The 13,060-nt window shown below is 44.2% G+C and overlaps 1 protein-coding gene across 2 annotated transcripts; it reads left to right on the top strand.

Annotated features, from left to right (window-relative positions):
• The first annotated feature begins 336 nt into the window (after positions 1-336).
• On the top strand, positions 337-7,273 carry ATP5MC2 (ATP synthase membrane subunit c locus 2). Of its 2 annotated transcripts, none has more exons than XM_035002511.1 (5): positions 337-462; positions 3,127-3,196; positions 4,455-4,532; positions 5,227-5,420; positions 7,006-7,273. In XM_035002511.1, exons 2-5 carry the CDS (start codon positions 3,158-3,160, stop codon positions 7,118-7,120), a joined length of 426 nt encoding a protein of 141 aa, XP_034858402.1. In that variant the 5' UTR covers positions 337-462; positions 3,127-3,157; the 3' UTR covers positions 7,121-7,273. The 2 variants fall into 2 exon arrangements, with proteins under 2 accessions (XP_034858402.1, XP_034858401.1); XM_035002510.1 differs by having other exon boundaries at positions 400-462; positions 4,455-4,544.
• Positions 7,274-13,060: the final 5,787 nt, after the last annotated feature.

Genomic DNA, 13,060 nt, shown 5'->3' on the forward strand with positions numbered 1-13,060 from the left:
GAAGGCAGGCGTCCCGTGACTTCATTTTCCTTCTGCTACGTTTTGGGCACTGAACCCCTATCTCGACGTATGTTATTTAACACTGAATTTCTGGTGTGTGTGTGGGATTGTTAATGTGACTGCACATGCTGGGAAAGGGTACACGAGTCCAAGATCCCAAACGCTGAGCGGACCAAACCGCAGGCCACGTTACGGATCGGTTTACACTGCAGAGTTGTCTTCATTTCCGCAGAGGCTCGGCTCGGCCTGCAGTTTCTCCTCTCAAACACCAGGTGGAGCGACTGGCCGAATGCCGCCACAAAGCTGGCAGGCGGCGCTGTGGCGCCTGGGCCGACCCTCAATATTGCAATCACTCTATCTTTAGAAGGCGACTCGTTGGTCCAGGCCGCGCATGCGCTGAGCCTTCCTGTCGCTCTTCCCGCCTCCCCCCGCCCCTCTCTGTCTTCTCTGCACTGGGAGCAGGTAAGGCCTTGGGCCCTCGCGCCCGCGATGCGCTGCGCACGCGCGCGCAACACCCCCAGCTCGCACGAGTCCTCTGAGGCCCTTTCCTTGCATGCTCCCACCCTGATCCTCACGCCCTCCCTTGTCCCCGGTATTCCCGCGCCTTAGGGCTGCCCCTTCCGCGTGCCAGTGACCTCCAACCGCGCGGGCCTGGCGCCATCTTGGATGTCTCGTGGGAGGGGGGAGGGAAGAGCGCCTTGGAGCTGGCGAAAGTCAAAGACCGGAACGCTCATTTTCACCTGTTCCACTCGGCCCTTAACAGAGGTCTTTTCTCACCCTCCTGTCTATTCAGAGTTGTTACAAACCCCGGACTCGCCCTGTCTGCTTTCCCTTCTCATCCTGACTCGTTCTCTCCTTATCCTGCAACCTCCAGACTTGGCCCCAGGATCTCAGCTGCCCCAAGCAATGGAGATAGCCGATAGTCTTGTAAAAGTAAACGTGAACATGGCAGAACAAAGCAGCCAAAACACCCTCTCCATTCAGGCCGTGGCCTGGGAGAGCTACGGCAGAAAAGAGACCAGTTTCTTTGGAACCATTGGTTGTCCTGCAGTACCGTTCTCTTCCTCCACTCAAGTGAAGTTGGAAAAAACAGAAGTGATGGGCGAGGTTTTCTATTAGAGGCAGCAGACCCAAAAGAGTCGTGTGGGGCAGCATGGGGTGGTCTTCACCTGCCAGCTTTCTTGTCAAGGGTATACTAAGAGTCCCCAGACTCTGCTCTCAAGAGGAAAAGAAGGTTTAAGGAAAGGAATGGTTAAGTCAGTAGCCCTCTAACGCTGTGACTGATCGCGGAGGAATAAACCCATGATTTAGGCCCACTGATCCTGGATGCTACTGTTAACTGAGGTGTTGTAGGCTAACAACTGCAGACTTGCCATGGTTAGGGGGCCAGTGGAGGCATCTGCACTTCATGCAGGCTCCCTTAATTGCGAGCCTTTGTTGTGGGCTTGTTACATGTCAGCACCACATTAAACTCTTTACATGTTACTTAATTGACTTCCCCAACTATGTGTTGTACAATGATGTTGAGGTTTAATTGCCTTGGGGGGGAAACAAACAGTATTTACTTATTTATTTATTACGTTTTAAGTAAGCTCTAAACCCAAGGTGGGGGTTGAACTCACAACCCGGGAGTCGCATGCCCTATTGACAGCCAGCCAAGTGCCTAGTGCTCCTTTTTTTTTTTTTTTTTAAGATTTTATTTATTTATTTGAGAGAGGGAGCCAGCATGGGGTGGGGAAGGAGAGGAAGAGGAAGAGAATCTCATGCAGACTCCGCCCTGAGCTCGGAGCCCCTCTTGGGGCTCAGTCCCACAACCCTGAGATGGTGACCTGAACCCAAACCAAGAGCGGAGCACTCAGCTGACTGAGCCACCCAGGCACCCCCCCACACCCCCGTCCTCCTTTTTTTTAAGCTTTAGGGAAATTTCGGATTTTGACCAAAGAAAACCTTTATAGCCTGCAGCAAAATTGGGTTAGAGTTATATATGGGCAATTGTGGAGACGGGATAAGAGTTGAAGGCATTGATTAATCTGAAAGTGACTGATTCTGTATTCAAAAGGGTAACCTGGGAAAATCTTGAGTACAGCTCATTTAAGGGAGTGTTACTTAACAGGTTTAAGTAACCCCTGAATATTTCAACCTGTAGCATATTAGGAAGCATTAACTTAAGTATGAGAAGATTTGAAGTCCTGACTCTACCACTACCATCATTACAAGACTAGTTTTAAGACCACACTCTCAGTGTACCTAAGGATCACTTGAGAAGCTTGTTTGAAATACAGGATATTTGGGCCTTATACCCAGAGATCTTGATCAGGAAGGTCTAAAGTGGGATCCGAATATGCAAAATTTTTTGAATATGCATTTTTAATACACAGATCATCCTGACCCTCAAGTAACTAGTTCAGGTGGGCCTCTCAGAGAAATCCTTTTTGTAGGTCTTTAACTCAACCACTCTTCTCTTAAATAACTTCACTTCTACAAACTTAGTGCACCTACAGGGTGTCAGCATTCTTTTAGATCTTGGGCATACAAAATTGAATGCCTCTTAATGTGATGGTGAAAGTGAATACTTTAACAGTCATGGCTAATTAGAGTAATGGGAGGATTCCTCACTGATCTGCCTCACTATGTTAATTAATGTAGGAAATTGAAGTGTTTTGAGGAACCCCAAAACTTACAGGTAATTCAGTGAAAAGATGGTTGGAGATCCTTCCAGGGTCTTGGCCTTCAACAAACATCTCCCAAGAGTCTTTAAAGGGCAGCTGTTTCGATCCGGGACAATGAAACCTTGAGAAGAGTTCCTTTTGAATAGATACTGAGGAAAGCTTAGGCAGAAGACACTGGAACTTCCTCTGAAGGACACCAACTCATGAAGCTATGGAAATGAATAATAGGTCTTAAAGTTGAGACCAGGTGGCTACTTGTTTAGACCAGGGGGAGTCACTTGATTATAAGGAAATCTTAGAAGCTGTGTGGAGGAAATCTTGACTTCAGGGTTTTAATCCCATCTCTGCTGATGACTTGAGGTCATTCAGTTGGCCAATTTAAATTTTCCAGAGCACCTTTTCTGCTAATAAGGATGTCCTTTGATAAACAAGGACAATGTTACTTCTGTAATTTCAGCTCTCCTGCCACAGCCCCTCATCCCCTGAAAATGTACGCCTGTGCAAAGTTCGTCTCCACCCCCTTCTTGGTGAGTGCCTGCCTTTTCTGGGAGAGTTTTTAAGGTGGGGCATCTTGTCTCTTCCTTGCCACACCTTGGTCATCACAGCTGGGCTGGGGGAAGGTCCTTAGCTGCGTTAGCCTGACAGCAGAGAGTGAACACTTAACCAGACACCCCTTGTCTCAGATCCCTTGGAAGCCAGTTAAATCTTTTCATCCAACCATATTAGAAGAAGAGTGAAAATGAGAGTCTAGACTAAGATCGGGTTATTTCTACCCTAAAACTCTGTGTTCCTGTAAACTGGAACCCAGCTGGAAATAGCCTAACTTGGACTGAGTATGCACTGTGTATAGGATCTTGCCTTGAGTGTTAAGAGAGCCATAGTCCAGAGTTCCCCTCTGGGAGCTTAAATTTGGGTAGCAAGTTAAAACACATGTAAATACACATTGGAAAAATATTTGATTCAGAAGCAACAGCATGGGAGAAATTACAGATTATTTTTTTTTAAAGATTTATTTATTTGAGAGGGGAAGAGAGAGAAAACAAGTGGGAGGGACAGAGGAAGAGAGAGAGAGAATCTCCACTCTGCGCTGAGTGCAGAGCCTGATGCAGGGCTCAATCTCACAACCCTGAGATCATGACCTGAGCTGAAACCAAAAGTTGGACGCTTAACTGACTGTGCCACCCAGGCACCCCAGAAATTACAGGTTATTAGATTATGGAGGCAACTGGTTCATACGTCTGTAAGTGAAAAGGGGTGGTGCTATTCATGGGTACCATTGATTGAACACTGGGTGTACCGATTTGTATACGTAATCTCATTTACTTCTCACATCAACCCTGAGGTACCACGTTCCAGTTTAATAGATGAGAAAGCAGGTTTAGAAAGATTTAAGTGACTTGTCCTAAGATCACATGGCTGAAATAGAGCTAAGATTAGAATCTAGATCTATCTGACTAAACCCTGGCTGGTAACCACCATGTTGTCTGCTTCTGCTTGGGGTTAGTCAGAAATGGCTACAAGAGGGGGTAAATTTTGAGCACAAGGGTAATGCCTTGTGGCCTGAAAGGAAGTAGGTTTCTTCCCATAAGACAGAGGAGAAGCCTGGGAAGCAAGAGAACTGGTGTTGGTTCTTGAATCTAAAATTTGCTGAAAGTAAAAGAGTGATCCAAGATTCTGATTTAAGCTCAAGAGAATGAATGGGGCATCCTCGTGACAACTTGGGATGGTTCTGAAACTCCTCCACAACCTTCCTTGACCCTCTTGCCTTTGTGTCATTCCCCCTAGGTCAGGAGCACCTCTCAGCTGTTGAGCCGATCACTGTCTGCCGTGGTGCTGAAACCACCGGAGACACTGACAGATGAGGTACCTTATAAGGTGGGATTGGGCCTGTGGTTTTTGGGGGTGAAGGGTGAAGAGGGCTACGTGGCAGTGCCAGTAGGGGGAGAGCTGAGGACAATCATCACACACTAAAGTTAGTGAAGGATCAAGGCTGTTGGCTTTAGGTGAAGGTGTTATTGTTATGTTAATCCCCATACATTACATCATTAGTTTTAGATGAAGTGTTCCATGATTCATTGTTCGTGCGTAACACCCAGTGCTCCATGCAGAATGTGCCCTCTTTAATACCCACCACCAGGCTAACCCATCCTCCCACCCCCCTCCCCTCTAGAACCCTGTTTGTTTTTCAGAGTCCATCGTCTCTCATGGTTCGTCTACCCCTCCGATTTCCCCCGCTTCTTTCTTCCCCTCCCGCTACCTTCTTCTTCTTCTTCTTCTTTTTTTTTCCTTAACATATATTGCATTATTTGTTTCAGAGGTACAGATCTGAGATTCAATATAGACCATACCTGAATCTTAAAGGTATTTGATGTTCACCTCTTGCATCAAAAAGTTCTGCTTGGCAGCATTTTAGGGGATTTTCCAGGGAGTAAAAAGTTTTTGTTTGGAGGAGAAGCCATGGAATATGATAGGATAAATAGTTTAAATGGTACAAAAGCTGCGGAAGCAAAAAAAAAAGGGGGGGATTTCTTAAAATCTTTACCCATCTTCTTCACAGAGCCTCAGCAGCTTGGCAGCCCCACGTCCCCTGACCTCACGTATTCCTAGCCGCAGCTTCCAAACCAGCGCCATTTCAAGGGACATCGACACAGCAGCCAAATTCATTGGGGCTGGGGCTGCCACGGTAGGGGTGGCTGGCTCTGGGGCTGGAATTGGGACTGTGTTTGGGAGCCTCATCATTGGTTATGCCAGGTAAGATGGGCCCTCCATTGGCTCTCACATATGTTTCCAAAGGTCTGGGCAGAAATACCTGGGGATCTTGAGCTATACTATCCTATACAGTAGCCACATGTGGTTATTTGAATTTGAATTTTTATTAACTAGGGGCTCCAGGTTGGCTCAGTCGGTAGGGCTTGGGACTCTTATCTCAGAGTCATGAGTTCAAGCCCCATGTTGGGCGTAGAGATTACTTTTAAGTAAATAAATATTTAAGTAACTAACAGTACATAAAGTTTAAATTTTATGTATTTATAATGTGGCTAGGTAGCCACATGTGACTGGTGGCTACCATATTGGAAAATTCCATTGAAAAGCTTTGGTTTAGAGCAGGAGTCAGCAAACCAAGGTGGGCGGGCTATACCTTGGCCACCGCCTGGTCTTTCTATAGCTGAGCTTAGAATGGGTCTTACATCTTTAAAGTGTCATGAAAAAAGGGGGGCAACAGAGACCGTATGTGACCCACAACATCTACAATATTTACTGTCTGGCCCTTTACAGAGAAAGTTTGCTACCACTGGTCTAGCACCTCAGGTTAGCATTGTGACTTTATTGCTGCTTTTCCCCGTCCCTGGGAACTCCCCCCGTCACTCCTGGGAAAATTTCCGCCTTTGCAGCCAGCCCCACAGCTTCCTGACATTGGGACTATTTGGTCTCTGCCAACTCTGGGCAACTCACTGTTAGAACTAAGTTAATCCTCTAGAGACCTGCAAGTTCTCTTAATGCCTTTGAGGAAATAGGTTTATTTTTTAGAATTTATATGAAATAAGCCTTACTGCTTCTGTGTCCACAATTCTGTTAGAAGCTGGTGGTACTTTATCTTTCAGGGCTTCCGGAAGGGACAGAGTAAGGGAAGTAGAAATTATTGGGAGTCTTTTATTCCATTTTGTCTACAAACCCCACAGACCATTTGTAGCTGCTTAAAGCTCCAAATCTTTGCCTACTTTGAAATGAAAGAAGGTAGTCTGTCCCTCTGGCTCCCTTGTCCTCTAGAATGGTGTTTTTCTTGTTTTTGTTTTTATTTTTAGAATGGGGTTTTTCTAGTTGTGTTCCATAAAGCCCTAGGGTTTTGAAGTATGCCCAGAAACCATCTTAAAGAATGAAGGGGAGACCAGTCAAACAAGCCTTTAAAATCCTCCACTTTTTTACCATTGTAATTTGGTTTTTATACATTTTGTATTTTGGGGTTTTGCTACTTAAAGTTTCAAAACACTGCTCTGATAGACTCTTCCACTCTGGATACCTCTTCCATTCTGGTGCGCCCTGGATAGTTAAATGTCCAGGCCTAGAGGTCTTAGTTACGATATGGGTGATCCACTGGAGGAGGTAATGTTTGTACCTGGGCCATGTTACAGAATTTTGGATTGTCCACTCCCATCATTCAGTCTCTGTAGAGCCCTTGATGTATCAGGCAAGAATTGGGGCATGATAGTGTCACCCTGAGAGACGCATTGCATAAGATGGGCTTTAGGAGACGAGTTTTCCCTGATCCCATCTTTGATGTTTGTCTTTTTCTTTGTGTGGACTAGAAATTCAGTCTTTTCTCCTCCCCTTCTCCCAGGAATCCCTCTCTGAAGCAGCAGCTCTTCTCCTACGCCATTTTGGGCTTTGCCCTCTCGGAGGCCATGGGGCTCTTTTGCCTGATGGTGGCCTTTCTCATCCTCTTCGCCATGTGAAGGAGCCGTCTCCACCTCCCATAGGTCTTTCTCCCGTGTCTTGTCTGCCCTGGATGTTCCTTTTCCTATACCTCCCCAGGCAGCCTGGGGAAAGTGGTTGGCTCAGGGTTTGACAGAGGGAAGACAAATAAATACTGTATTATTAAGATTTTTCTTGTGTCTCCTGTGTATATTTGTTCTCCACGGTTGGCTGAGTCCCTTGGTGAGAGTATAAAGCCTGGTGGGTGGTGACAGTTCTAGATTCAGCATGAGTCTGGGCTCACTTGTTCTTCATTCTCTGTGTCAGGAAAGCTTTATTCAAATTAGTGGTCCTTTTTATTAATTTTCACCTGGGCTAGCCTGTTATCTTGGAGGATTGGGTCAGTAGAAACGAACAGGGCTGGCTTAAAATTTTGACGAATGGCTATTTCCACTGCTGCTATCCTAGCTCAGGCCCTCATTGCCACCCACTTGGGTCTATTGCAATAACCTTTTAACTGGCCTTCTGCCTCCAGTCTCTTCCCTCTAGCATTTACTTCTATCCACCACCGCCAGATTAATCCTTAAGTATAAGACTAGTTTTGTCATTTACCAATTCAAACACAGTCTGACCTCAGCCTACTCAGATTTTATCTTTTATTGTTCCCATACACTCTACCCAAAGTGGTATTGTCATTTTTCAAATACTTTCCCTCTTTCCTGTCCTTATCTTCAGACCTTGCCCTTTGGCTATCTTTGCTTTCTTTTCCTGCATCTTTGCTCCCTTTCCTCTTTTTCAAACTCCCTGTTATCTTTAAAGACTTGAGTTTAAATGCTACCTCTTCATTATGAAGCTTTCATCTAGTTTCCATCTACCATCAGTCAAATGCGCATTAACCAAAATAAAGGACTGTAGAGCATGTTGTATCCTTTATAATGCTTATGGTCTGTGATAAATGGTGGATTTGTATGCATGTGTGTGTCTTTTATCTTCCAAGTTAGACTCAGTTTCTTGAAGGGACTATGTCATGTTCATTTTTGTATCCCTAGAAGTATCTAGATGATGCATCTCAGCAATATCTTTGTCAGATTTTTTATTTAATCATCTAAACCACCCACCTTACTTCACAAATGAGGAAACCAAGAGTTTGAAAAGTCAAAGGATAGTTTAAAAAGGCAAAGGATTCTCTCAGGAACATTCATAGCAGACGTGGAGCTAGAACAAGGATCATGTCTTGTAGCTAGGATGTAAGAATACCATACTGTCGGTCTTGTGGGACTCTCCCCAAGCCCAATATTGCCGGTGACTTATTATCCCAAGCAAGAGGAAAGGGCAGAATAAGCAAACAAACCTTTTCCCTTAAAAATTCCTGAAGAGGGGCGCCTTTGTGGCTCAGTCATTAAGTATCTGCCTTCAGCTCAGGTCATGGTCCCAGGGTCCTGGGATCGAGCCCCACATTGGGCTCCCTGCTCTGCGGGAAGCCTGCTTCTCCCTCTCCCACTCGCCCTGCTTGTGTTCCCTCTCTCGCTGTCTCTCTCGCTGTCAAAATAAATAAAATCTTTGAAAAAAAAAATTCTTGAAGAGGGACTTTGGACAGTGGGGTTAATATAAAAGTGAAGAATTATATTTTCTGAAGGCTAGATACACCTTATCCTACGCATGTTTGAAGTAACTGGGTTCAAGTCCTTACCTGATAATGTGAATGACCACAACAGTTTTTCTTTTGATTTAATTGACTATAAAATTAAAGCCCAGTGCAGAGACTTAACCCCAGAATAAACTGATTCTTAGGAAGCAGGTCACCCAAAATCATTCGCCCTTGTCATTTTGCTATTGTGATCAGGGGTTGAGAGGGACCCTATCCACAGCTTGCTTCCAGATTGCTATACTACCCTCAACTAAGTGTATTCTGGGCTGTGGGGCTTTCGCAAGAACTACATATTTTGAGATAAGGAATAGACTCTGTTCCTCTATTATGGTCTCTTAAATTTGTATCTCTGGTAGGGCCTCTGCTGCCCATCCCCTTTCTAAGTCATCAGGTGTTTGTTTTGTTTCTCTCCTTGGCCCTTTCTTTGGGATTGATCCTAGCTAACCCCTTATCAACTTAGGTGCTTGGGGAGAGCACAGCTTAGTGGCCCACGTGTTTTTGTTCTCTCTGAGGTGAATGATGAGATGGTGCTGCAAGGAGTTTGGAAGCAAATATCTTCGGGAGGAATTAAGGCAACCTCTTAGTTTCAAGTCCCAAGAGATAATTATTGGCAACCCAAGTTGCTAACAACTTGGGGAAGGGAAGTGCTGTGTTTTAGTAGAGGGTCCAAAAGCAAATTTTCTGAAGATCTTCCAACTTTGATAACATGTAATGAAAGCTTTCTATTTATCCTTGTAGTTTTAGCGAGAGCCCATGTTTGAAATCAGATTTTTTTTTCATGTTACTTATTTTTTTAGTATAGTTGACCATAATGTTACATTAGTTTCAGGTGTATCAGGAGATGTTCTAATCTCTCTTCTACCACTGGCCACTATAATGTTGGGCAGATCACAAACCAGTAACTTTCTAGGACCTCAATTTGTCCCCATCTATTAAATAGGGATAATAATGTTCATCCCAGGAATTATGTGCATACACACAGAGGCACCTTGAGTATTTGGAAAGGATGGTGCCATCAAAGTTCAATATATATTGATTATAATTTGCTTTCTTATTCTCCATGGAGCTCAGAGCATATTACAGGCATTTTGTAGATAGCTTCTCCCTTTTTTATGACCATCCAAAATTGATCAATTCTAGCCATAAAACCAGAGAGAGAACCCAGGGATGCTGAAGGCAGCAAGACTTGCTTCCCTCTTACTCCTGTTTTTTCAAAAGTCAGTTGTGTTTCTTCAGAACCAGGGGAGGAGTGCCATTCTAATTAGAGGAAAACGATGTCCTTTGGAAATAATCTAAATGCTAAACAGCAGTAATGAGTAACCCTGTTCCAGCCTCCCTTTGAGGATGGATCTATTAGTTTTGAGGCTTTCTCAGGTCATCCAGATGAGAAATATGTTCAGGAACAGCACTGGTGATTTAGCTTAAGTTGGTGTCTGAGCACTTAGAGGCTGCTCTGTGTCTAACATCCTTTCAAGAGAAATGAGATGAAGGAATATTCCAGTTGAATTCTGAAATAGAAAAAGGGGGCGCCTGGGTGGCTCAGTTGGTTAAGCGACTGCCTTCGGCTCAGGTCATGATCCTGGAGTCCCGGGATCGAGTCCCACATCGGGCTCCCTGCTCAGCAGGGAGTCTGCTTCTCCCTCTGACCCTCCTCCCTCTCATGCTCTCTGTCTCTCATTCTCTCTCTCGCAAAAAAAAAAAAAAAAAATGAAATAGAAAAAGGAAGAGGGTAGCATCACTCTGGTAAGTAGAGAATACTGTCCTCATCCTCTAAGTTGTGAGCAATGAAACTTTGTCTTAATATTGAGTTGTATCTAAAATTATCATGCATTCCAAAATGTATTCTTAGGACACACTTTTGGGGAGCTTGGTGTTCTCACTGTTTGATGAGGAAAATTAAAATACAAGGTTTTTTAGTCCCCAGGCATTCCTTAAAATGTTTTTATTTTTGAAGTATTTATCTCAAGGCACTATGAGTGTTAGTAAGTACATTGTGGTCAAACTAGCAACCGAAGAAATAGCAGAAGACATGATGGATAGAATACCAGGATGAGGTCAGGCCTCTCTCATCTCAAATGCTTGGCTTCTCTTATTAGTATAAATGGTTAGTTAGAGATAATTTTTTCCCACTTCCTCCCCTCACCCCATAAGAGATCCTTTCCTTTCATCTTTTTAAATAAGTATGGTGGTAGGCAGAATTTTTTAAATGACTCCCCTAAATATGTCCTACTCTAATCCCCAGAACCTGTGGATTTGATGGGATATGATGGGTGTGGTTTGGTTATATTACATGGCACAGTTGACCAAGATAGGGAGATTATATGTGTGGGCCTGATCTAATCACATGAACCCTTAAAAGCAAAGAGCTTTCTCAGGCTGCTGACAGGAAGAGAAATGAGAGATTTGAAAGAAGGATCAGTGTGCCACTGCTGGCTTTGAAGATGTAGGGGACCATATGCAAGGACAGAAAGTAGTCTCTGAGAACCAAAATTGACCCCCTAACCAGCAACCAGCAACCAGCAAGGAAATGGGGACCTCAGTCCTACAACTGCAAGGAACTGAATTCTGCCAGTGGCCTGAATGAGCTTGGAAGTAGATTCTTCCTCAGAACCTCAAGATAAGATTCCAGCCCACAGTTCAGTTGGTTAAGCGTCCGACTCTTGATCTCAGCTCAGGTCGCGATCTTAGGGTCATGAGTTCAAGCCCCGCGTTGGGCTCCATGCTGAACATGGAGCCTACATAAGAAAAAAAAAAAAAAGATTCTAGCCCAGTCAACACCTTCCTTGACTTTGGCTTTGTGAGACCCTAAGCAGAGAATACAATCAAGCCTTTCTGGATTTATGATCTACAAAACAGTAAGGTGATAAATGGATGTTGTTTTAAACCACTAAGTTTGTAATAATTTATTATGTAGTGATAGAAAGCTTATAGAAGTACAACTTTTCAATCTGCAAAAGGAGTAACATTTCATCTGAATCTTATGCTGAAAGGAAACTCCAAAAGTTGACTTATCTGGCCCTCTGCCTCTTAACTTCATTGAATGTAATGTAGCTCAGAAAGGCTAAAGAAGGAAAGACCTTTAAACGAAAATTTTAGGGCATAATCTTTTACTATAGCCATTTAATTTGTATGAAGTAGATATCTTTTCTTGTTTTAACAGATGAGAAAAACTAAGGCTCAGATTCAAGAGTGATGCCTTAGTCCTTGAGGTTATCTAGGTAGGAAGTGATAAAACCAAATAGAAGGGGTGCCTGGGTGGCTCAGTCATTAAGCATCTGCCTTCGGCTCAGGTCATGATCCCAGCATCCTGGGATCAAGTCCCGCATCGGGCTCCCTGCTCGGCGGGAAGCCTGCTTCTCCGTCTCCCACTCCCCCTGCTTGTGTTCCCTCTCTCGCTGTTTCTCTCACTGTCTCTCTCGCTGTCAAATAAATAAATAAAATCTTAAAAAAAAAAAAAAAAGGTAGAAACCCATGACCAAAGCTGCTTGCATTATATCAAATCACAAGGTATAGGGGCCACAGTATCATTGGTGGAGAGGGGAAGACAAATCTAGACAGTTTTTTAGATTTCTCAGTGAAGGTGTTTGATCTGTTTTTCTTAAAATTACTGCCCCTGTTGTTAACTTGCAGATAGGTAACATTTTACCTCCGCCTGGGTTCATTTTACCCCACTGCCTGTTTCTTGGGTTTCTGGGCAGGCTCAGTTTAGTTGGCTCAGCTCTGCCCTCAAGATGGGTATTTTTAACTACTGTGGATTAGAGCCTTCCAAGAATTATGTAGCTGCTTTTACAGAAACCAAGTCTGCAGATCTTGTAGGGCAGGGAGGGTTATGTATGTGTAGCGGTGGAATCTAAGACCAGACACACTTACATCCCCTTTGTACCCCTCAGGCCTTTCCATTCACATCTCCTAGCAGTTAGAGTGGGGACTTCAAATAAGTTTCCAAAACATAACTGCAAAGGGTAACAAACAGCTAGCCTATAACTCCCTTAGCAACAGGAGAATAGTCAGTGGGGAGTTAGCTCAGGAAAATTTGTGCAGTGCAAAAGACCCATAAAATTTTCAGAAAGTAGGGGGCGCCTGGGTGGCTCAGATGGTTAAGCGTCTGCCTTCGGCTCAGGTCATAGTCCCAGGGTCCTGGGATCGAGTCCCACATCGGGCTCCCTGCTCCTTGGGAGCCTGCTTCTCCCTCTGCTTCTCTCTCTCTCTCTCTCTCTGTCTCTCATGAATAAATGAATAAAATCTTTAAAAAAAAAAAAATTTTTTTTTTCAGAAAGTAGCTTGGCCCCGTAGAGTTGACCAGACTGAAAGTCCCAGAATCCTGGGTTCAAGT

Source organism: Mirounga leonina, unplaced genomic scaffold (assembly GCF_011800145.1).
Source record: "Mirounga leonina isolate KUSES-001 unplaced genomic scaffold, KU_Mleo_1.0 Mir_126, whole genome shotgun sequence".
NCBI lineage: Eukaryota > Metazoa > Chordata > Mammalia > Carnivora > Phocidae > Mirounga > Mirounga leonina.